At 38.5% G+C, this 27,276-nt stretch overlaps 1 protein-coding gene across 1 annotated transcript in view; it reads right to left on the bottom strand.

Moving 5' to 3' along the window:
* The window catches only part of LOC113033269 (transmembrane protein 132C), a 293,196-nt gene that overhangs the window by 40,300 nt on the left and 225,620 nt on the right, over positions 1-27,276 (bottom strand). The window contains exon 6 of the mRNA XM_026186903.1: positions 13,054-13,197. Coding sequence (XP_026042688.1) covers positions 13,054-13,197 — 144 coding nt within the window. The remainder of the gene's footprint in view (positions 1-13,053; positions 13,198-27,276) is intronic.

Raw genomic sequence — 27,276 nt, 5'->3', positions numbered from 1 at the left:
CTCGGAATTTTTGGCATTTTGACAGGTCAAGTAAATAGTGGACTGACAGGCTACAGCTCCCACAGATGAATGCCACCCACAGCATTTGACGTAACTCTGGTGTAAAATATCATAAAATATCTAACTGGTATATGTATATATATATATATATATATATATATATATATATATATATATATATATATATATATATATATACCACCAGATTAGTGGTGTTAGATTATTCCATGCATGGTGGGGAAATTATGCTTAAATGGTGGTAGCACATTGGCAGTATGTGGGTAGCTATGGACTGCCTGCCTACGTGGACAGAACATCTGTTGTCAGATGGGGGCAATGTCAAAACATGCTACAACTGGTCTGTGGATTACAATTATTTGTGCTGCTGTCCATCAGACAGCTGTGGAGAAGGGTGAAGTTATAAGCAATTTAAAGTGTACAGCCACCCACTATAATTTTCAGAATGTAATTATTGTTATAAATTAGTTTGATCATTTTTGTTTTTTGGCACTTCACCCATTCCCGATGAACTCCGCTGCCGCTCCCTTTTCTGTTCAGGCCCACATGTCAACCAGTTAATGTTTGACCACCATACATCATGCAATGTTTAGTTGGGATCTTTGAAGACCGTATGGCAGAACATTTGCACACATTTGGTTAACAATCTTTCTCCACAGGCTTCCAAATAGGCAAATATATATGAACACAGACATAATCACATAATGAAGTATAAGACTGCTAATTCATAATACCAACACATTTAAAAAAAAAAAAAAAAAAGTTCGGCAAAGGTTTCTATTGCCATTATTATTCTTCCCATTTGTTTAATGTGATTTGAGGATTCTCAACCCTAAAACCAAAGCATGCACTTTATCTGCACTCAAATTGAGTTGATGCTAGGGTATCAGCCAGTGACACATCTGCACCTGCCTTAATTATGACTAGATTTTAGCTGAAGTATTCTTCAGACGCAACCTCGCTATCATTATGCAATTAATAAAATGCCATGACAGATTTATTATCAGTTTAATATATTCAGGATGATTTTATAAAAGTGACATTTTTTAACAATATGTGATGTTTTTAACAGAAGCACGATATTAAAAATCTATTATTTCTTATGAAGAAGTATTGCTTTGCTATGCAATAAATCCTTAATATGAACTGTGCTTTGTTGAAATTCTGTGTGTATAATTTCACAGGTTTGAGTAATAGTGCAAGCCAACAGTGAATGCACTGCATGGGGAGAAAAACGATTGATGACAGAGTGCTAAATGTGATGACAGTCACCTAACAGACAAGTCTCTCTTGTCCATCATATTATCATTCCACTTTTTCCTAGACTGAGAGACATAGGTGGGAAGTGATGACGTACAAAAAATTTGTTACTATATGAAAGTTGAGTTTTCAGGTACCTTTAACCTTTTAACACTAATATTTCTACTTCCTACTTCTTACAATGGTCTCATTGGGTTTAACACACTTCCTATTTCACTACACAGCTTCCCAACATCAAACTGATTTCAACATAAATAGAGGGAACAACATTACATGTACAACAAAAGGAATCCTATGGGTAAATTCATCACCAGTGCTTATTACATAAACAGATTTTACACGAAAGAGCCATAAACATATAATTTATGTCTCAATTTTAGCACAATGTTCATTTTTCTGTTCGGTCATGAGGACAAAGTCACCCGAGTGTTCAAACTGAGTATATTCATTAGAATGATTAGTAGAAGTTAAAATAAATTAGCTTTGTATATATATATATATATATATATATATATATATATATATATATATATATATATATTTTTTTTTTTTTTTTTTTTTTTTTTTAACTATTATATTAATATGAAATGCATTTCAGTTAGCTTTGGACAAAACAGCTGTTAGAAATGTCCTTCAAAGAGCCGCCTTTCACTTTATATCTTTAGTACACTTCAAAGTCTGTACTTTTTTGGCAACCATACATCATGCAGTGTTTTATTATCGGTTTTATTTTGACATGCGTATGAATGTTGAATCGGTGCTTCACCTTTTACCAGTATTAAATACAGGTATCTGTAATTCTGCTTGTGGAAAAAAGGTGTGTTGGGCAAGTTACTTTGAAAAAGTAATTAATTATAGTTACTAGTTACTTCTTCAAAAAAGTAACTAGTTAGTAACTGAGTTACAAGATTCTAAAAGTAATTAATTACTTGAAAAGTAAATATTGTTTGACCCTCTGGGGTCCAGGGTATAATTGGCCATTTTAACCACTTTTGATTTTCCCTCCACATTTCACCTTTAAAAACTATTTACTTTGCCTTGTTTGGTATCATTCTTTTCAGCACAACCTCAAATGTCTGAATTTACAGTTATGTTCTCATGTTGACATACTGTATTAACACAATTGATCTAAAATCAGACAAAAAACATAACATCTGAGTAGAAAAAGTTATATTTTTTACTGTAACAACCACAAACATGTTTATTGAACCATATTTCATGGTTCAATTAAATGCATATATAAATTGTCAATTTTAAAATCATATGCACAAGTTTCGCAAACAACAAAGTTATTTGCAGCTGTAACCCAGAGTAATTTCCTGCACTTATTGAACGTATCACAAATACATGACTCCAAGCACATGACTTTGCTCAGCCAATCGGATGGCATGTAGGTCATAGTAAGCCTGTCCCGGGCTTCCTCCCGTCATTTTTTTTTAACACCAACTAACTTATGCAACTTAGATGCTGATTACTGTGAGCCAGAGCCATAGTGTTGTTGTGCACTGAACAGAACGGAATTGGTGAGTTTGAACTTTTAATTGACTGTTTGTATTGCTACCAGCTGACGCTAATTGGCTGCTGTGGGTCCAAACAATTTGATTTTGATTTGACCGATATTTGTTGAATAAAAAAATGTTGTGAAGCTACATAGTATGTAGCAGTTGAAATGTTTCAGTTAAATCCTTATTGGTTAAATATATTATATTTAACCAATATATTGTTTGTTTATTTATAAATTGTGTACACAGGAACAAGAATAACTTAATGTATTTAGCTTAATTGGCTGACATTTTTGTATTATTCTTGTGATTTCTTATTGGCCTTGTTTATTTAATGCAGGCCAGGTGAACCTTTTTTGGGGTATGAAAAAGGACGGCGAGCAAATGAACGGCTAGGAGCAGGACTCATTCTGCAATTGAAGCTTCCACCGGTTGGGTAGGAAGCTATCAAAGACGACGCTCTGTCCCCATTTTCCGCAATCATACACACCATTCCCCTCATTTATGGACAATAGCGCTTGGACATCTCTCATGGACATTCAGATAAAACTCATGGACTTCAGTGTGGATCAGTGGATTTGATGTTAACAGGTGTTACTTATGGGGAACTTTTTTTTTTTTTTTTTGAGAATCTGTATTGCTTGGTATAAGCCAGAAGGATTTGCTTAGTTGTCTTTGTGCACCCCCACTGGGTTTGACAGCTATTTACCTTTTACCCCTTTTTTTTTTTTTTTTAAACCATTTCAAACTATTTACATAACAATCAGCTGTTCTGCATTCAATAAGATGCCACACAAATATTTTGTGCCATAAAGTTCTGTCCACTATAAAGGAGAACATCACAGCCTGATACCTGCAGGTCTGACAGCAGCAGGTGTATCACTCCTCCTGTTTCTACCTGGAGACAGCAGTCACCTCATTGTTCTGACACACAACACAAAACTATCCAACACTACACACTAACTACACAAGACAACACATTAACTACACACTCCAAACATGCTAAACGTCACAAATCTCTCACATCTCAAAACTCGCTCTCTCTCTCTCCTTCTGCTGTCTTTCTCTCTCTCTCTCTCTCACTCTTGCCGTCACTCCTAAAACTTCCCCCTCTTCCTAAACAAACTAATGTCATGTTGACATGGTACATTTTTCCACCAAAACGAACGGGCTGTTTTTGTTTAGTTTTTTTATTTTTTGGTTATACGCAGAGAGTGCTTGCTGGCGCTGTCCTTAGACAGTAAACATGGCGAAACTATTGAGGAAAAAACACGCATATATATTGTTTATCATGACTCTGGTTTTACGTGGCCTGTCAACAGCATTTAAAAACTGGTATATATCACCTTGTTGCTTTGTCATCTTGAAGTGGTCATGTGATTGGCTTACCACGACTACTTTATTCTTCCTCAGTCAAACAGCAGCACTCATGTGATTGTTTTGCCTCCTTAGCTCCAGGTGTTGTGCCAAAAAGTGATTGTCTACCAGAAAGTGATAGCCGCCTGTGGAAGCGCTCGCAGCTGCTTAAAGCTGTAGCGCCCAGATTACTTATGTAGTCAGCTACTTCCGTGCAACTGATATAAAGTGCAGTAAAGCTGAACACAGCTTCAACCGTCTGTTTGTTGAAAAATAGTAACGCGACCGCACCGCATCTTCTTGTTAGTAACGGTAACGGCGTTGTAACGATAGGAATAGTAACTAGTTAGATTACTTGTTACTGAAAAAAGTAACGCCGTTATTCACATCACTGGTAACTTTACACTTATCTATTAACAGCAGTGTAAAACATTGAGATAGTTTTCTTACCAGGAGACTAAAGCGAGTGTGGTCCTAAGTGTTTGGGAAAACAGACTCCTTTAGGACCCCTGTAAACCCCTGTTTTTGGTTTGCATTGAAAAAGGAAAATAAAATCTGTTTTGAATATCCTTCCTTCAAAAAGGAGGACTGGGTGTGGTATTTTGCATTGCTCATTGCTCACTGACTTGTCAGTCACAAGTAGTCAGCCAGTGATCAACCAATTTCACAGTCTGGCCCACTCTTCCTCGTCACATCTGGTTTCTTGCAACCAAGATGGTGATGCAGGAACACTGAACTCAAGGCTTCAAAATGGGACAAACCAACAGATGATGTCATTGTAGCTACAACCATCTTTTATACTGCCTATGTTCAACAGCACCTGGCAATTCATCTTTTAGCATTTTACTATAATTTTAATATAATAAACTCTATTTATATAATTTTACTTTTCTACCACTTAAAGAATACCCCAGCTTAAACTATTAGCACTAAAATAACATTGTAAATGTAGTAAACTGAAAACAAACGCATGGTGATATATTCAATTATTTTAGAGTGTATTTTTTTTAAAGGATCAGGATATAAAACATTTGCAGAGGTTTCTAATATATTGTCAACAGTGTAGCATGGGCTGACTAGCATCTATTTCACCTAAGTGCAAATAATATAAAGTGTGTGCTTTGGCTGTAAGGCTGACAATCTGCAAATCATATATAAATGCGTGGGAAGAATAATAATGGGAACAAGAAGATTTGCCATAGAGTTTATTAACTTTGGTGAAATTATAAACGGGTGTCATCTCAGTCATCTGCAGTGCATCTACAAAGTATTCAGCGCTTCACTCGTTCCACATTTTGTCATGTTATTCCAAAAGAGATTACATTCATTTTTCACCAAAAAACATTTGCTTGACATTCTTGAAAAACGAATAAAAAATATAAATATGACAAGTATTCACAGCCTTTGCCATGGCAATCAAAATTAAGCTCACGGGCATCCCGTTTCCACAGATCAACTGTCAAATGTTTCTACATCTGGACTGGAGTTCACCTCTAGTACATTGATATGATTGGACATGATTATATCAGGTTCATAAGTTAACTGTGCATTTTTGAGCATATACAAAGCCACGGACATGAGCCAGACACAGAATTGTCTGTAGACCTTTAAGGCAGAATTGTATCAAGGCTCAGATCTGGGGAAGGGTACAGAAAAAACTCAAGGTCCCAGTTAGCAGAGTGACCTCTATCATCCATAAATGGAAGAAGTTTGGAATCATGAGGACTCTTCCTGCAGCTTGCTGCCTGGCCAATCTAAGCAACTGGGGAAGAAGGGCCTTAGTCATGGAGGTGATCAAGAACCTGATTATCACTCTGACAGAGCTCCAGCATTGCTCTGTAATGAGAGGAGAACCTTGCAGAAGGACAACCCAGCAGGCATGAGTGGCAGAGTGGTTATATGGTAATCCATTTTGGAATAAGGCTGTAAAATGACAAAATGTGGAACAATTGAAGCACTGTGAATACTTTCTGGATTTTTTTTGTTTTTGATCAATGCAATAACAGTTTTGTCATGTTTTTAAAAAACAAACAAAAAAAACAACAAAAACAAACAAACAAAGAAATGCATTTTAAAGATGAAACATTCACAATGTTGATTTCCCCATCTGTCAGTAGCAACTTCTGCAAAGCTACTCCTGCAACACATTGTTTTCACCATCACTAATCAAACACCAGTTAATGTGGAACACCGGCCATGCCTGCAGTGACTAAAGCATCATTTTTCAGTGTACAGGTTTAATTTGATCAACTATTAACGTGAACAGTGCTCCAAGCCACCAACAACCTATGTGCCTTTAATACGACATTATAATTTGAGGAACGAATATGCATGTTGCATAAAAAACAAAACAAAAATATATAAATAAGGGGAAAAAACCCAAACAGTCCACACAGAAATAATCTCACAGACAAACTCAGTGGGTTTGAACAATATTTAGTTTGTGTGGAGATTGAAGACAAATCTCTGAAGTGATGGAGGTGTGTGTGTTTGTCTGTGTGTGTTTGTGCGTATATCTGCACGCATGTTTTAGGGAGATTTAGGGTGTGTGTGTTGGTGCATGTATTAGTATGGATACAAAGCAAATTAAGAATTGATCTGTGTGCTGTTTAATGAACCAGCTGGACACTTTGACACGTATCTGCGTGATCCCACGTGTGTGCACACATATACATATACATATACATATATATTCATCTGTCTGTGGAAGAGTGCTGTATGTACAGTTTTGCAAGGCCATTAAAAGATTTCTGACACACTTTTTCTGCATATAACATTTGAAACAAAAATAGTGGTCATTTCACATTTACATTCACTCTTAGATCGTAGATCACATCACATTGCAGTTAGTAGGTAGTTCTGAGGTTTCTGACACTTAATACCTCGATATAAAATTGTTGCCTAATGTAAGGGTTTATCTGCAACTTTGGTCTTCTTTGGCACTCTGGCTTATTGTTTATTTTATTACTTCACTATGGTGAGGTACAAATCAAATAACTGTATCATAGCCTTGCTCTAAGTTTAACCGTTTCATCATCATTCAAATGTTGGCAAGTCCTGTTTTTGTGACTATAGTATAAAAAGCAGAGATATCAACGTAGTATTTATGGCACTACTGTGAAGTGTTACTGTTTTTCATGTATAGTGGAGCCTGTAGTTGAAGTCCTTCATTACAGCTTAGAGAAACCAGGCATCAATCAGATACTGTTTTCTGAAGGTCATAAAGCTATTCTTGTCAATGGATGTGCACATCAAATTTAAAATAGAGAGAGAAGGACAATTTTTAAGGAGGTGAGCTTAAATGCTATCACTGCACCTGAATATAAAACAAGGAGAACTATAGGAAGGATACAGGAAGGAAGTCTGATAGTTTTCTTCTGCTTCTGCCTCTCTACTTGTACTAAATGCCCAAGGAGCTGGTGGTAGACTTCCGCAGGCACAAGCATTCTCCACTGCAACCACTGAACATCCAGGGTATGGACATTGAGGCTGTGGACAGCTACAGGTACCTTGGTGTTCATCTGAACAACAGACTGGACTGGACTCATAACTCAGACGCCCTCTACAGGAAAGGGCAGAGCAGGCTGTACCTGCTGCGGAGACTCAGGTCGTTTGGGGTGGAGGGCCCACTCCTGAAGACCTTCTATGACTCTGTGGTGGCTTCTGCTATCTTTTATGGTGTGGTCTGCTGGGGCGGCAGCATCTCTGCTGGGGACAGGAAGAGACTGAACAGGGTGATCCGAAGGGCCAGCTCTGTTCTAGGATGCCCTCTGGACCCAGTGGAGGTGGTGAGTGACAGGAGAACGGCGGCTAAGCTGTCATCCCTGTTGGACAACGTCTCCCACCCCATGCAGCAGACTGTGACAGCACTGAGCAGCTCCTTCAGTGGGAGACTGCGGCACCCACGGTGTGGGACGGAGAGATTTCGCAGGTCTTTCCTCCCCACTGCTGTCAGACTCCACAACAAAGACTTTAACTGAACAAACACACACATCCACACATGTGCAATAACACTAAGTGCAATAATCTTTTCTGGCATCGTTGTATTTTTACTCAGTTGTATATAGCATTCGTATTCTATTTTTATCTTATTGTATATTTTTATTCTATTTTATTCTACTGTATATAGTATATTATTTTATTCTATTCTGTACAGCTGTGTACTGTATTTATTCTTATTGTATTCTAATTTTTGCGTCATAACTTTTGCACTGTCCACTTCCTGCTGTGACAAAACAAATTTCCCACGTGTGGGACTAATAAAGGTTATCTTATCTTATCTTATTAGGATGTGTCTTGCTTTTATTTTATTACAGGCTACTTTATTCTAGTTTCTAAGACAAAACATGTAAGTGTAACAAATTCATTTTAAGTTAGTCTGTTACCATGATGTTATCTCTGGAAATAGTGTAAGCTTTAATCATATAAAGAACAGGTTTTAGAGCTTTTAGTTGGCTCGCATAACTGGCAGATCCTGATTTAGCAGTCAGTTGTTCTTATGGATATAAATGTTTCTGCATTTTTAAGTTTTAAATCAGTAAACCTCTTTCTTTTTCCACTCATTGCTATCATTTTCTTCTCTCCTTTCCTCTGCATTACTAACATCTTTCCTTCTTTGCAGTCTCTACATTCATGTTCTTTCTCTACTCTCCTTTCCTCTCCTCATTGATCCATTTGTCATCTTCTCACCACTCTTCATCCCATCTTTCCTCCTTTCCCCTCCTTGTTTTGCGTGAGGTCAGGATAATGGTACTAATTTGTGTGTATGCGTGCGCTTGTCCCCTATTTGTCCCCTACTAGCTTTGACACCACCGACCTACACATACTGCTGTATCAACAACAGCAACTCATACACGTACACACATCACAAGTGACGGCATCTGAAGATACCTTAACAAGATAGTTTACACTGAAAGAGAATGCAGGAAAGGAAAGCGAGGGTTGAAGAGGAGGGAAACTATCGAGGTAGTACATCACAGGGTTTTTTTTTATTATTGTTATCAAAGATAAATGCATTAAATTCAAGGAAACAGCATTACACTGCAGCCAGGAATATGTTCACCAAGTAATTCCCATACATTCATTTCCATATATTCAGGTAATCAGTAAAGGGTGCTGTGCAATTCCCCCTGCAAACATTTATCTACAATAAGTAATTATACAAAAAGGTAAGTTAATAGAATCTGATGTAAAACCAAATGGAAATCTAATCTTTCTGAGCTTATTGCCTCCAACTAAGACAAAAAAAAAACCCCACAGAAACATTTTCTCCCTTAAGAATTTATACTTTATTATTCTTCTAAATCAAGAATAAAGTTAAAGTGGAGAAATTTGATGTAGTGCTACACTGACATTTATTACTGCAGAAGCTTCAAACCTATAAAAGAATTTTAAAAGCTTCACCAGAAGTGTGCATCATACAGTATGTGTGCGGCAACTCCCAGAGTGCTATGACGAGCATTGCTTCAATTGCTAATGCACTGTGCCCCATTTCAAAAGCTGCCATGGCCATCGGCTTTATTTCAAGATAAATCATAAATGATAGAGAAAACTATCTAATTTTGAAGGTTCCATTGAATGTGGGTGAGAAATGCCTTGATGATCAACATTTTCTGGAACATTCTTTATTTCTCTCTGATAGTGGGACAGATGAGCCTCTGCTTTGCTGTTTGTTTACAGGAAACACAAACAACTAACACAGCTCTGTTCAAAGGTAACAGTCCCTACCTGCCGTTGGGTAGATAGTGTTTTTCACACCAAAGTAGGAGTATAAAAACAAAATATTGTGTTTTCATGTGTGGTTAGATGCTGGTTTATGACTTAGCTGGTCCTAGTAAGCCCTGTAATAAGACCTTGTAAAATGGTTACTTACAGTATTATTAAACTAATTTTGACCTTGAAGTTTGACCTTCTGTGGTCAAGCTGTAGTGATAACCAGTGTTGGTCAAGTTACTTGAAAAAAGTAATCAGTAATTAATTACTGATTACTCCCCCCAAAAAGTAATCCCGTTACTTTACTGATTACTTATTTTCAAAAGTAATTAATTATTTAGTTACTTAGTTACTTAGTTACTTTTTAAAAACACGATTTACAACCTGAAGAGGTGATAAAGTGATAGATCTTTCAGCCCAATTCTACTTTTTCTACATAATCCATCATACAAAATGTAATCAAATGGAAAAGTCTCTTTTTTTAACTTGTTTTATCAGTTTTAATCTTTTAACTTTATGCATCAAGCAAAACATTTAATTATATGCAACATTCTCTGACTTGAATAAATTAGTTTAACATTTAAACCTATTTTCTACACATTCCAGCACATAAAATAAAATATTTTTTGTGTTTTCACTCACTCTTTCAAACAGATGCAAGTAAAACACAGCAGAAAATAAATAAAGTCAAAGACTCAGCGGTCCTTTTGCTCTATTTTCACCTGTAAAGCAGGAGCAGGGTAGGCGGAGGGTTACCCTGGTGTAGGTGTGCTGCGGTCAGTTGAAGAATCTGCGCGAGTGTCTCTGTGAGTTTCCCATTACGTCGTAGCTACTCGGTGCTTGCTCGGAAGTTTAGGGGTTTTTTTCGCTGTAAAAAGAAGTTTTCTTCCCACGCACGATGGACGCTAATGTTTTTGTCACTTTTTATGGAATCAAACTCAAAGTAAGGTCAGTACTTCCACACTTTAAACGCTGCATGCTCATACTCTCTCCCGCACTCGATATATTATCCATTGTTGATCTGCACACAGCTGCTGTCACCAACGTCGCACTTGCTTACGTCACTGTCATGAGACATTCTCGCAAAAAAAATCACGGTTTTAGTAACGCAGTAACGCAGCGTTCCTACGGGAAAGTAACGGTAATCTAATTACCGATTTTGCAATAGTAATCCCTTACTTTACTCGTTACTTGAAAAAAGTAATCAGATTACAGTAACGCGTTACATGTAACGCGTTACTGCCCATCTCTGGTGATAACCCTTTGACCCCAGCTGAAACTACACCAAGGTAGGACAGCAGTCTGTTTTTTTAAACACAGAGCTGTGTTTCTTTCTCAGTAATAGCTGTTTAAATATTTATTTGTGCTTGTACTATACGGTTGTCTGTAACATCTAGATGTGGTATACCTACCCACCACACACATATAGCAAAACACTAACATTACATCTATTTGAATGAGTACTTTCCATTTTCCCTGTGTTGTTATTGATTGTAGTTAAACAGCACCACTCCTGTCGGCTTGTACCAGGAAATTGGCTTCATATTGAAACTGTCACAGAGAGGATGTGTTTCATTTTAGGCCCCGAGGGCACGGGGAGTGTAGTGCCAGAGGAATCAATCCTTATTCCTTGGTACTGGCTTGTTTTTGTAAAGGAAATACTTGTTTATTAATTAGTGTGGTGGTTGTGTATCCAGCTTGTATGGGAAAGCCACTTAAGGCTTAAGCTGGCCCTTCCATCCCAGGTTCAGTTCCAAGTGTAACGGAACGGGATTCAGCTTAAGATTGCCATAGACAGACACCGGTCATAGTATCATTCTAACAGCTGCTCCAGATTACCTGTACCCTGTTGTGGAAGGCATTACTCAGAAAGTATTAAATTATTACAGAGTCAAGAAAAAGCATGATACATGTGACAGAAACTGTAGGGTCTTTACCTTACAATATAAAGCCACCCAAGGTCACTGTTGTTGTGACTTGGTGCTATATGAATAAAACTGAACTTAATTGAAATTGAATACAAAGTCTATATAATATAAAAATAGGTTTTTGTGCTTATAGAACCGCCTACATTTCTTTTAAAAAAACATTATAGTAATTTAATCAAAGTTTTAGTTGTCTCATGAATATTGAATGCAGTAAGTGAATTGGGTGTGAGTCATACTGTGCTACTTGTGGTCAAGATATCCTTATGCTATATCCTCAATGAGTCAGGGCATTTTTTTAATCCTTGCGCACATACAAAAGATAGACATGTAATTATACAAGATGCATCATAATTTCCTTAGGGATCAATAAAGTATTGTGATTCTAATGCATTATATTCAATGAGTGGTTTAAAAAAAAAATCTAATTATTCCATTGAAAGTAGGACAGTTCAGATCGAAGCAATGTAGAAACAGCAAAGAATTAATATTCCAACAAGTAACTATGGGTGTGTTTGTTTTTTCTTTCCTTTTTTTTTTACATTGTGCTTTGGTAAATAACACCAAATCTGAAGGGAAACCTTATTTATAAGAATGTTCCGCCTGGCAATTTTTAATCAACAGATGTGAAGGTCTGGAATACTTATATGTATGTGACCTGCAAGCAAACCATTTTTCCTGATGTCTGGAAGGTGAAAAAATGGAAACCCATACGAAACCATTTATCCCTGCGATACGGCTTACGTGTAACCATAGCTTAGTAATTGCAGCTTAACTAGGAAACTCATATCAGTTTAGCCGGCTCCCTTTTATGATTAAACTGTCCTTTAAACCAAAAAAAATTTTTTAGGCAGATAAGTGCAAGAATCCCATATCAGCATCTGATCACTGCCATTCAATCAAACAAGATTTAAGAAAGAAAAGCCTGAACACACTAGTGCTCTTTTATAAAAGAACAACGCGAGTCCTCAAAGACTTTGGATTACAGTCATAATTGAAGATAGATTGGAGATAATTTATGCAAAGAAATCTATCTCCTCACAGTTTGGTTTTTTCCTTGTGTATTATCTGTTTTATATGAGTATATTGGTATACTAGAGTTTAGGCAGCAAGATGTGTGTTTGTTCAATTCCATATCACACAAATACACAAATTCTTGGTTCCTTGTGTCTTAAAATGCATTGGTATTTTAGGTTCTCACCTTTTGTGAAGTTTATTACATAAAACTATTTCTATAATTTACACATGAGCATTTCACTGTGCTTATTATGGATGCTTACCTTAACCACATCCACATCTGTTGAGCTGCAGGTGATAGAGTCGTCCACCTCCCTCACCTGCCCATCGCTTTCCACAGTAACCACTTTGATTGGCACTGCAACATGTCGACCGGTTAGAATGGCTGTATTCACAATCTCTGTGTCCTGTAGAGGGAAGGAAAAAAATTTCATGAGCCCTGAAGTTCATGTCGCTCGATATAGTTGGCGGTTGGTACATGCAGGAATAAAACTCAAAACAGTATATTATTTAGATTAAATACTAATATATATATATATAAAATCATTCGACATTTTAAATTACGTCAAATGTCATTTTTCTCAAATAATTTTGTTGAAACTTGAGATGAAAGAGCTAGCACTGCCCTCAGCAAGAAGCTCCAAGGTTCGACTCTGGGGCTTTCTGTGTGGATTTAACATGTGTGCATGTGTTTCCACATTATTTTTATCTACTTTTAATATACAGGATAAGACCCAGCACAGCACTGTCTTTCAATTAGACAGCTGAGATGATATGCTGGGGAAACCTGAAATTTATGCCGGTGTTAATAATAAGCCACCAGGCATTATCAGAGCTTCAAACTAAACTCCCACCCAAACTTTGACATGCTATACTCAAAGTACATGAAAAGTAAGACTTTACTGATGATGGTGAAAGATGCAGGAGGAGAAAGAGGAAGAACCACTGTGTGGAGACGATGGAGAGTTTTTAAAAGGAAGAGAGAGAGAGGGGAAAAGGTGATTATAAACCTTGTGATTATTGTAATCAGCATGATTACATTTGATTAAATCCTTTGAATAAAAATAGTACAAACAAACCAGCATACATGCACACCTCAGAACACTGTGTGCCAGTGTCAATCTTGATTATTTGGCATTGAGTTTCCAAGGGGGCATTTATCACCACCAACACACACACACACACACACACATACGAGCCTGATTACAGAGTACTGTTCTGTGCCCCTGTGTCTGGATGGGAAGTATGTATATGTGTCTGTAATTTGACACCAGTGTAATTAAGCTCAATATACATGATGCCAGCAGAGAAGATGAAGAAGAAACAGAGAATAAATCTCTGATATTTAGTTTAGGCCATTTTATTCACTATAAAGGAACAACATTGCTCAGAAACAGTTTCAAGCTCAGAGGCAAATTCTGTGTACTGTATCGAAAATAAGTGCAACTAAATAAGTAGAATAAGATGTCACACACACACACACACACACACACACACACACACACACACACACACGAATAGGACTTTTGATCCACACACAATCCCATTTAATAAAAACACTGTTTACGCACAGGTAACCAGCAATAATATTCTTTATCTGCCCTGAGGTGGAAGAAGCAGCAGATGGGCTTTATAAAATAACCAGAACAGTAGATAATGTGTCTGTTTTTCTGTATGTCTATATATATGTATGATAAAATGTGTGCAGTATCCTGAGGCACTCGCCACAGTAGTGCCATAAATACTACGTTTATATCTCTGCTTTTTATACTATAGGCACAAAAACGGGACTTGCCAACATTTGAATGATGATGAAACAGTTAAACTTAGAGCAAGGCTATGATACAGTTATTTGATTTGGCACAGTCACAATTATGTGTGCGTGCATCTTCTAGAGGAATATCCAGCTATGGTATAGAAATAAAGCCAGTTATTCACATTATCCTGTAAAAAAGGTCAACAAGTACAAGTACCTCGGGCTGTGGGTGGACAATAAACTGGACTGGTCATGCAACACAGAGCACCTGTATAAAAAAGCCCAAAGCCGACTGTACTTCCTCAGGAGGCTGAGGTCTTTTAACATCTGCAGGAAGCTCCTGAGGATGTTTTACCAGTCAGTGGTTGCTGGAGTACTTTTCTATGCTGTGGTGTGCTGGGGGAGCAGCACAGCAAAGAAGGACTCATCCAGGCTGGAGAAACTGATCAGGAGGGCTAGCTCTGTGGTCGGCATGAAGCTGGACACTCTGGTGACAGTGGCAGAGAAAAGGACACTAAAGAAACTGATGGACATTATGGACAATGCTGGGCATCCTCTGCACACGGCCATAAACAATCAGAAGAGTCTGTTCAGTGACAGGTTGCTTCTCCCCAAGACAAGAACTAACAGACTTAAAAACTCCTTTGTCCCACACGCCATCAGACTGTTTAACTCCTCTCTGGAGGGGAGAGGGAGGGGAAACAGGAGGACAAAGGAGGGGGGAACAACTAAGCTGCAGTGCCTCTGCACCTCACTGTACAATACCTTGTGCAATACTTTTTGTAAATAGTCAACAGTGCAATAGACTCAATACTTGAAATGTGCAATTCACTTGTATTTTTATTTTTTATTCCTATTTATTCTATTTATCCCCTTTGTATATTTTATTTATATTTGTCTCTGTATTTATATATGTGTGTGTGTGTGTGTGTGTGTGTGTGTGTGTGTGTGTGTGTGTGTGTGTGTGTGTGTGTGTGTATATATATATAACAGTTCTGTAACTGTAACTTCGGTCGTTGCTGTGCTTTTTTTGGAAGTCGAATTTCCCAGAGGAACCCACCCGAGGGATTAATAAAGTTCTATCTTATCTTATCTTATCTTAAATATTTGATGTTTTTAAAGTTTACCTTACTAGGATAGTTAAGAAGTGGACATCTTGAGAAAAAAGAAGTCACGGAAAATCTGGCACAAGTTGACTCCCAGTCTTTCCAAACAGACATTTTAATGCGTATTTTAGGTAGTTGATACCTTATAAAGCATTATGTAATTTCAGAGAAAGAAAAGTGCTTTACTCTTTATTTAACTATATTTTACTAGTGACTTTCAAATTTCAAGATTTTTGAAATGATTTAATCCTTTGTTACATACAGTATCAAACTGACCTGAGTTTAATTTTCCCTGAGCATTAACATTTTGACAAACCTCTGTCCTGTATCTATACAATTAAATCTCATGCTAATTTTAGTCTCACTGGCTGTGCAATATGCTAAGGATTTTCCTATTGCCATCATAAATGAAACAAATCCACCGGGTCTTCAGTTCCACTGTCCGTGGAGGTGTTTGAATTTTCACCTGTATTTTTAGCTTAGCAGAAACAGAAATTACGAGTTAAGTGAGAATACTCATTCTTTGTTTGAGGGCGAGCTAAGCTAGCTCTGCATTATGCAAATATCTTATAGTGTTTGTTCTATTCATGAATATGTGTTTTGATGACATGGGAACTATTGCTGCATCTGCTGCATCTGCTATTAGTGTCTCAAACTGACTGGAGTGATAAGGGTTTGTAAAATTTCTCTTGGTCTGTGTGAAAGCTATTGAAAGAAATAGAATTGGCAGGATAAGGCTAAAGCTTTTCATTCTTTTTGAGAGTATAAGGACATGTCATAACATATATAGTCACCATTACATACCACCAAACTCAAACTAAACTTAACAATGTGTCAGCAAAAAAAGAGCCTTACTCATTGGATTTCCTCTCTCCAGAAACAGAAAGAGATTGAAGGTATCATTTCAGAGCGTGTATGGGGAAGAAAGACCTCAAACAGAAAAAAAACCCTTACCTGGTCATTATGCAATCTGCAATATGAAACAGCACTGTTGGACACTGTGTTTTTGACAAAAAATATAGTCCATACATTTTTCAAAAGAAATTTTGTCAGAACAAAAAGTAAAAAGATGCAAAAATAGAGAAAACAGAAAAATGAATGAATGAGAACAAATTTTCAGAAAATAGAGAATGTGAAAATTAGCAGATAAAACATAACACGAAGAGGGATATTAGAGCAACTGTAAAGGAGACAGAAAAAGAGCCAGAGAAAGAAAAGGAAAGAATTTCATGCCTGTCCATGGGAATTATTAAGTGGCTCGTCAACAACTGGCTCCCCTACTGCCTTCAAAAGCCGCTGCACACTGCACTGAGATAAGCTCAGAGCAAGTGTGTGAATGGGTGGTAAATGTGGCAAGTATTTGTATGTATGAATGAATGCGTTTTTGTGTGATTTCATGTAGGTTCCTGACAACACCTGTGCATGGGTATGTGTGTCTGTTTATGCATAAGAGTCTCACTCATGTACACATATATACACATATTTGGCAAGAGGGAGCAAGAGACTGTGTGTGTGTGTGTGTGTGTGTGCACTTAAACCTATGCACTGACAAATATGTTTGTATGTGCATGTTACAAAGAAAAACTAAAGTCTAGGGAACGGCCTCCCTCCTCAGCAAAGTTTAGCCATGCATGCATGCGTGTGAGAATGTGCAACTTCAAGTGAAGCAACTAGAGCGAGACCACCCATCAGTAACACACACACACAAAGAGCAAAATAGTTGACACAGTAAAAAATGTGAGCATTTTGCTCTTCTGTATAAATTCAATTCCAACTTACAATATGGGTTTGTAAGCATTTCTCTTTCTGACTCTCCTTACTTCTCCTCTGCTGATCTTCACCCACTCTCTTTCCGTCTCTCTCCTTTTTACACACACTCACACATAAAATACCAGAATTTCTTTCCATCAAAATGAAAATACAGACAAACAATTAACACAAAGATATTAACACATGCTTAAAAACACACATATAAATGACAACATATCTACCCTATCTGCTATTCTCTTCATTTCTTAAATTGTCAAGTTTCTTATTTGGGGGACATTTTTGGAACATATACAACTCTTGTCATCCGTTTGCACTTTTTTTGACCTCTAACCACAGTCTTGCAAACCCTGTGGCATAAGTCCCATCCACCCCCATCCCCCACCCTCACCCACCCCGTTCCTTCTGCTACTGCCCTTAAAGAATTTAAATTTCTATTTTTGGGAAATAAATGCATCATACACTACAGTCCATTTTACTAGAAGAGTAAGAAAGGGTTCTGCAGCAAGTCTACTTGTTCTTTTATTTTGAAGGAACAATTTTATCAGTATAAAAAAAACAGACTGTGTTTGGTGCCTTTACCTGTAAAAATGAAAAAACAAAATCATGTCACATGATTGCAAATGAGGGCTAGCCATCCATGACTTTCTGAGTTTGAATACATTAAACTGAATGATGTTAACACACTAAGACATGATAGAATTTCTTCTATACCCAAAGCAACAGGACACTGTTTTAAATTCAAAGCAGTCATTTAATCAGCCTATAGCCCTTTGGCTATATTAAATACATGGCACACACTTACAAAGCTAGGCACATATTGACACATTTGGGCCAAACCAAGCATGTGCTTTACTAAAAGCAAACAACCAAATGGCCCAAAAATGCATTAAAGGCATCCCATTTATTGACATGAGTCATTTAGTTAAAAGGATGAATAGTTAATGGAGTAATTGGCCTTTTAATCAGGAAGGTACCCAATATCCCCATTAACAAATGTTATTTGATCCAGACCCTATTCCCATGTCATTATACAATCATTGAATTTCATTCCTCCGTGTATGTATTTGCACAAATACAACAGAGAAACAATTGCGTTGGTTTAGTCAGAGCAATGAAGTTGCACTTAATCATCAAAGACCATCATGATCAATGTTCAGTTGTTATTTGTCACTGTAAAAGTCCCACGCTGTTCATCTTGATATTTGCTGTGATATAAAAAAGTGTGGTACAAAAGAAAACAGAGAAAGACTGAAAAGATTTTTTTTGCTATTGTACATATTTATGCATCCAGAGTTCAGAAGGCCGAAAAGCAGAAAGCCGATATTGCATGCATGTATGCGTCTACACCGAAATCCCACAGCAGAAGGCTAGTAAAACAAATTTTAGGTCATACAACCCTGTACACTGTTTAATACATATATACATATACAGCGTTAATTAAGCATTAAAGTCATTAAAGGCGTGCATGTGTGCAAATCTAGTGTTTAACATATTTCTGCTCCAATGCCATTGTCAAGACAGGGTTTGTACATTAATTGAGGTTCTTTGAAGTTGTTTTGCTGCACTGGAATTTGGTTTATATACTCTTTCTAGAAACATTTATAGTTTGTACATATCTATGGTGACACACACACACATATGTATATATACATATATATATATAAATGACAAGGTATTTGACATCTCTGCTCTGTGTTTGACAAGGTGTCTACAAATCTACCGATACTATATACGTACGTGTGTGTGTGTGCGTGTGTGTGTGTGTGTGTGTGTGTGTATATATATATATATATATATATTGTTCCAATTTATTACGTCATTCCTGCCACCAGCCAAGTATTTTCAGCATAACAATGTGAGCTTACACACATGCACTGTGTGTCAAGGCTCAGCTGCTGAAGGAAAATTTGTTGAAGGCACTTAGCTGCAATTTACTACAGACCCATTAAACACATCAACGGTATGACATTCTGTGTGTGTGTGTGTGTGTGTGTGTGTGTGTGTGTGTGTGTGTGTGTGCGTGCGTGCGCGCGTGCGTGCGTGCGTGCATGTCTTTTTGCTCATTTCTATTTGTTTTCATGTCTGTGTATGTATTGCTTTACGGGGTATTTTACATGTAACTACTTAAATTAATTTTCACACGTGGATAATATTAATATTCTTTACTCACATTTAATTATATACTAAGGATATTTCTACTTTTTTTATTTTCACACTAATTCTACTAATTCAAATCAGTTACAATATACATATATAGTTTAACACACGCACACACACGCACACACACACACACACCTATCTATGTATCTATATCAGCTTAAGATAAGATAACCTTTATTAGTCCCACACGTGGGAAATTTGTTTTGTCACAGCAGGAAGTGGACAGTGCAAAAGTTATGACGCAAAAATTAGAATACAATAAGAATAAATACAGTACACAGCTGTACAGAATAGAATAAAATAATATACTATATACAGTAGAATAAAATAGAATAAAAATATACAATAAGATAAAAATAGAATACGAATGCTATATACAACTGAGTAAAAATACAACGATGCCAGAAAGGATTATTGCACTTAGTGTTATTGCACATGTGTGGATGTGTGTGTTTGTTCAGTTAAAGTCTTTATTATGGAGTCTGACAGCAGTGGGGAGGAAAGACCTGCGAAATCTCTCCGTCCCACACCGTGGGTGCCGCAGTCTCCCACTGAAGGAGCTGCTCAGTGCTGTCACAGTCTGCTGCATGGGGTGGGAGATGTTGTCCAACAGTGATGACAGCTTAGCCGCCGTTCTCCTGTCACTCACCACCTCCACTGGGTCCAGAGGGCATCCTAGAACAGAGCTGGCCCTTCGGATCACCCTGTTCAGTCTCTTCCTGTCCCCAGCAGAGATGCTGCCGCCCCAGCAGACCACACCATAAAAGATAGCAGAAGCCACCACAGAGTCATAGAAGGTCTTCAGGAGTGGGCCCTCCAGGTACAACCTGCTCTGCCCTTTCCTGTAGAGGGCGTCTGAGTTATGAGTCCAGTCCAGTCTGTTGTTCAGATGAACACCAAGGTACCTGTAGCTGTCCACAGCCTCAATGTCCATACCCTGGATGTTCAGTGGTTGCAGTGGAGAATGCTTGTGCCTGCGGAAGTCTACCACCAGCTCCTTGGTTTTACTGGCGTTGATCTGGAGGTAGTTCAGCTGGCACCAGTCCACAAAGTCTTGAGTCAGTCCTCTGTACTCCTTGTCGTCCCCATCAGTGATGAGGCCGACTATTGCAGAGTCATCAGAGAACTTCTGCAGGAAGCACTGGGTGGAATTGTGGGAGAAGTCTGCAGTGTAGATGGTGAAGAGGAACGGAGCCAGAACCGTTCCCTGTGGGGCCCCCGTACTGCAGACGACCCTGTCCGACACACAGCCCTGAGTCCTCACATACTGTGGTCGGTCGGTGAGGTAGTCCAAAATCCAGGTAGTGAGGTGATGGTCCACTCCAGAGTTCTCCAGCTTGTCCTTCAGAACCGAGGGAAGAATGGTGTTGAAGGCACTGGAGAAATCAAAGAACATGATTCTCACAGTGCTTCCAGCGGTCTCCAGGTGAGCGAGGGAACGATGTAGGAGGTGAATGACGGCATCATCCGCTCCAATGCCAGGCTGGTAGGCAAACTGAAGTGGGTCCAGTGATGAGCTTGTTAGGCGCCGAAGCTGAGCCAGGACCAACCGCTCCAGGGTCTTCATCAGGTGGGATGTCAGAGCCACCGGCCTGTAGCTGTTGAGGTCCTTGGGGCGTGAAGTCTTTGGCACTGGTACAACACAGGAGGTTTTCCAGAGCTGTGGGACTCTTCCCAACCTCAGGCTCAGGTTGAAGAGGTGCTCCATCACCCCACACAGTTGGTCCGCGCAGGACCTGACGACCCTCGAGCTGATGCCATCTGGACCCGCTGCCTTCTTGCCATTAATCCTCCTCAGTTCCCTCCTAACCTGGGTGGTTGAGAGAGACAGGCTGGAGCCTTGTGTTGAGTGTGTATTGGATGCTGTTGTTGGGGGTGGGGAGGAGTGAGCAGGGTGAATAGAGGAGGTGTGAAGTGTCTGAGGTGTCAGAGGTGGAACAGCAGCAGTGGGGGTGGGTGAGTCTGCAGCCGATGTTGTAGACTGTCTCATGGTTGAATCAAATCTGTTGAAGAAATGATTCAGTTCATTTGCCCACCTCACATCCCTCCCAGGCAGAGAGTTCTGCTGTTTGTGGCCTGAGATGGTTCTGAGGCCTCTCCAGACTTCACCAACGTTGTTTTGTTGAAGCTGGTTCTCCATCTTCTGCCTGTAGCTGTCCTTCCCATTCCTTATCAGTCCCCTCAACTCTCTCTGCACCCTTTTCAACTCCTCTTTGTCTTTGGATTTGAAGGCCCTCCTCTTCTGCTTGAGGACAGCTTTAATTTCTGGGGTAATCCAAGGTTTGTTGTTGGAGAAACACCGTACAGTCCTGGTAGGTACGGTGTTATCCACACAGAAATTAATATAGTCAGTAATGCATGTAGTAAGGCTGTCGATGTCCTCTCCATGGTCGTCACAGATCACCTCCCACACAGTCGACTCAAAACAGTCCTTAAGAGCCTCCTCGCTCTCTCTTGTTAATCCAAAGAGGCCAGTCCACTTTGCCAAAATGTCATTGCAGCAATTCAAAATGGTAGTGCAAATCATTAGTTTGTATGCCCCCCACCCCCCATCTGCTTTTATGCATGGCTGACAACGTGAAGGAAATGCCCTGACTAAGATGATGGATAGTGTCCTGGGAGTCTCCTCCCAGATCTTGACCAAGGCATCACTAATAGTGATGTGCGGATCGATCCTGAAATATCGATTCCTCCGATACCAATCATTTATGTTCTAGAATCGATTCTCACATTAAAATATCGATATTTTAGTAATTTAGGGTAAATTTATAGTTTATCATTAACAGGAACACAGTGGAAAGAAACTATAACTTTCTTATTGTCTACATTCAAAGGAACTACTTCCTCTTCCGGCTTTCATAGTCGTGTGCGAAATACGGCTGTATAAAAGTCTTGCAGCCCCTTGGCGTGCGCACTCACAACAATGGCTGAGCGTAATGGGAGTCATGTGCGGACTTATTTTACCTCCACAAACAGCTGAGACGTGGTTTGTGATACATGTGGCAAAAACGTGAGCTGTTGTGGACATACTTTCCAACCTTGAGACCTCTGCTCCTTGCTATCTCAGTTCAGTTCAGTTCATTTTTATTTCAAACATTTCAAACATGTACCTTCACAATCATTACAAAATATCATTCCATTATTTGTTTGAAAAGGAATAGGCTGAAGTATTTACTTATTTGTCCCTACCCCCTCAAGTTTTACCTCTCATTCATTTAATTCTTTTTTTTTTTGTCTTAAATTAAACAAACAACATATGAAACATATGAAGTAAAGCAAAACAAAGCAAAACATACATAAATCAAAAACAAGAAATTAGCAAGCCCCACCACAGTATAGTTTCTTTCATATGAAAAATACAGAATGTGTATATTTGCAGATACACAAGTTATGGAAAAACAAACAAACCAAAACAAAAAAACCAAAAAAGAACCGCAACACAATTACCAGCAACATTACCGTCCTGGGTTAACCTCGTTTTCTTCATTCTTATAATTATTTAAAATTAGGTTTTTATATTTTACTTTAAACTGTTTTATGTTTTTACTGTCTTTTATTTCTTCTGTTAGACTGTTCCATAATTTAACTCCTGCAATTGAGATAGACATACAGGGAGTGCAGAATTATTAGGCAAATGAGTATTTTGTCCACTGGACAAAATACTGCTTGAAGAAGGTGTCTTCCAGAAAGCCGCTGCATGAGTATTTTGTCCAGTGGACAAAATACTCATGCAGCGGCTTTCTGGAAGACACCTTCAAGCAGTGGTACAGGAAGAAGTCTGCATCCTTCAAGAAAAACATGATTTTCATGCAGGACAATGCTCCATCACACGCGTCCAAGTACTCCACAGCGTGGCTGGCAAGAAAGGGTATAAAAGAAGAAAAACTAATGACATGGCCTCCTTGTTCACCTGATCTGAACCCCATTGAGAACCTGTGGTCCATCATCAAATGTGAGATTTACAAGGAGGGAAAACAGTACACCTCTCTGAACAGTGTCTGGGAGGCTGTGGTTGCTGCTGCACGCAATGATGATGGTGAACAGATCAAAACACTGACAGAATCCATGGATGGCAGGCTTTTGAGTGTCCTTGCAAAGAAAGGTGGCTATATTGGTCGCTGATTTGTTTTTGTTTTGTTTTTGAATGTCAGAAATGTATATTTGTGAATGTGGAGATGTTATATTGGTTTCACTGGTAAAAATAAATAATTGAAATGAGTATATATTTATTTTTTGTTAAGTTGCCTAATAATTATGCACAGTAATAGTCACCTGCACACACAGATATCCCCCTAAAATAGCTAAAACTAAAAACAAACTAAAAACTACTTCCAAATCATTCAGCTTTGATATTAATGAGTTTTTTGGGTTCATTGAGAACATGGTTGTTGTTCAATAATAACATTATTCCTCAAAAATACAACTTGCCTAATAATTCTGCACTCCCTGTAGTTCTTAAAGTTGTTCTAGTACTTTGTATTTTTAAATTCCATTTCCCTCTTAAGTTATACCCACCTTCTTTTTCTATGAACAATTTACAGATTTCTTTTGGAATCAATTTATTTCTTACTTTATACATTATTTGTGCTGTTTTAAGCTTCACCAAGTCTTGGAATTTAATAGCTTGCATCTTGACAAAGAGTGCATTTGTATGGTCCCTGTACTCCACATTATTTATTAATCTAATGGCCCTTTTCTGTATTATAGTTATTGTTTGTGTGTTACTTTTGAATGTGTTTCCCCAGACCTCTACACAGTAGCTCATATATGGCAGTAGTAAAGCACAGTATAAAATGTGCAGTGCTTTCTGATCCAACATACAGTGGGGCAAAAAAGTATTTAGTCAGCCACCGATTGTGCAAGTTCCCCCACTTAAAATGATGACAGAGGTCAGTAATTTGCACCAGAGGTACACTTCAACTGTGAGAGACAGAATGTGAAAAAAAAATCCATGAATCCACATGGTAGGATTTGTAAAGAATTTATTCGTAAATTAGGGTGGAAAATAAGTATTTGGTCACCTCAAACAAGGAAAATCTCTGGCTCTCACAGACCTGTAACGTCTTCTGTAAGAAGCTTTTCTGTCCCCCACTCGTTACCTGTATGAATGGCACCTGTTTGAACTCATCATCTGTATAAAAGACACCTGTCCACAGCCTCAAACAGTCAGACTCCAAACTCCAACATGGCCAAGACCAAAGAGCTTTCGAAGGACACCAGGAAAAGTATTGTAGACCTGCACCAGACTGGGAAGAGTGAATCTACAATAGGCAAGCAGCTTGGTGTGAAAAAATCAACTGTGGGAGCAATCATCAGAAAATGGAAGACATACAAGACCACTGATAATCTCCCTCGATCTGGGGCTCCACGCAAGATCTCATCCCGTGGGGTCAAAATGACCATGAGAACGGTGAGCAAAGATCCCAGAACCACACGGGGGGACCTGGTGAATGACCTGCAGAGAGCTGGGACCAAAGTAACAAAGGTCACCATCAGTAACACACTACAACGGCAGGGAATCAAATCCCGCAGTGCCAGACGTGTTCCGCTGCTGAAGCCAGTGCATGTCCAGGCCCGTCTGAAGTTTGCCAGAGAGCACATGGATGATGCAGCAGAGGATTGGGAGAATGTCATGTGGTCAGATGAAACCAAAGTAGAACTTTTTGATATAAACTCAACTCGTCGTGTTTGGAGGAAGAAGAATACTGAGTGGCATCCCAAGAACACCATACCTACTGTGAAGCATGGGGGTGGAAACATCATGCTATGGGGCTGTTTTTCTGCCAAGGGGACAGGACGACTGATCCGTGTTAAGGACAGAATGAATGGGGCCATGTATCGTGAGATTTTGAGCCAAAACCTCCTTCCATCAGTGAGAACTTTGAAGATGAAACGGGCTGGGTCTTCCAACATGATAATGATCCAAAACACACCGCCCGGGCAACAAAGGAGTGGCTCCGTAAGAAGCATTTGAAAGTCCTGGAGTGGCCTAGCCAGTCTCCAGACCTCAACCCCATAGAAAATCTGTGGCGGGAGTTGAAAGTCCGTGTTGCTCGGCGACAGCCCCAAAACATCACTGCTCTCGAGAAGATCTGCATGGAGGAATGGGCCAAAATACCAGCTACTGTGTGTGCAAACCTGGTAAAGACCTATAGTAAACGTTTGACCTCTGTTATTGCCAACAAAGGTTATGTTACAAAGTATTGAGTTGTATTTTTGTTATTGACCAAATACTTATTTTCCACCCTGATTTACGAATAAATTCTTTACAAATCCTACCATGTGGATTCATGGATTTTTTTTTTCACATTCTGTCTCTCACAGTTGAAGTGTACCTCTGGTGCAAATTACTGACCTCTGTCATCATTTTAGGTGGGGGAACTTGCACAATCGGTGGCTGACTAAATACTTTTTTGCCCCACTGTATGCTTTGCTTTCCCCAGGACGGCAATGCCCCGTGCCAATTTCCCCCGAACATAAGTAATGTGTGGCTTCCAACAGAGCTTGTGGTCAATGATCACCCCAAGAAATTTTATTTCATTTACTCTTTCTAAATATACATTATCAAAACATATTTCTACTTTGATGTTTTTCTTTTGGTTTCCAATTAACATAAATTTGGTTTTATCTAGATTCAATGATAATTTATTTATATCAAACCACTTCGTTAATATCATTAATTCCTGTGTGATCATCCCCAAAACCTGTGGCAATTCCACACCTGAACACAGTATATTTGTGTCATCTGCAAATATTACAAACTTTAAAATCTCCGATACTCTGCAGATATCATTTAAGTACATAATAAACATTTTTGGACCCAGTACTGAGCCTTGAGGTACTCCACAAGCTATATCCATCAAATTAGATTTATATTCATTTATTTGTACATATTGTTGCCTATTCCCTACATAGCTTTTTAACCACTCTAAAACCACTCCCCTAAACCCATACTTTTCCAGTTTTTTTTAATAGAATTTCATGATTAACAGTATCAAACGCCTTCTTTAGATCTAAGAAAACTCCGAGCGCATACCTCTTATTATCCATACATTCCGTTATCTTTTCCATTAAATCTATCAGTGCCAAAGCTGTTGATCTGTTGCTTCTGAACCCATACTGACTATCTGTCATTAATTCATATTTTTCCACAAAACTGTCAAATCTTTTTATGAAGGGTTTTTCCAGTATCTTAGAGAACTGGGAGAGTATTGACACTGGTCTATAGTTTGTAAAATGATGCCTTTCACCGGTTTTGTAAATGGGAATAACTTAAGCAACTTTCATTTTTTGTGGAAAAACTCCTGTTTGAAACGACAAGTTGAATATATATTTTAATGGTTTTACAATACCATCAATAACTCTCTTTACCGTTACCATATCAATATCATTCCAGTCTGTACTGGTACTGGCTCTTAAGTCCTCTAACTATGTCATAAATCTCTTTCTCTTCCACTGCTCTTAAAAACATTGAGCTACTATTCCTTTCAATATTTTCACCAGTGTCCCTTTCTATTCCATCAACCTTTATTTCTTCTGCCAGTTTTGGCCCTATGTTTACGAAGAATTCATTAAAGCCATTTACTATCTCTTCCATGTTATTAATACTTCTTGTCCCTTCTATAAAGTACCCAGGGTAATCATTATTCCTTGATTCATTTTTGATTATTCTGTTCAATACATTCCATATATCT

This window comes from Astatotilapia calliptera, chromosome 12 (genome assembly GCF_900246225.1).
Source record: "Astatotilapia calliptera chromosome 12, fAstCal1.2, whole genome shotgun sequence".
Taxonomy (NCBI): Eukaryota; Metazoa; Chordata; class Actinopteri; order Cichliformes; family Cichlidae; genus Astatotilapia; species Astatotilapia calliptera.
Note: the sequence above shows the minus strand (reverse complement) of the source record. Positions and strands in the feature narration are given on the sequence as shown.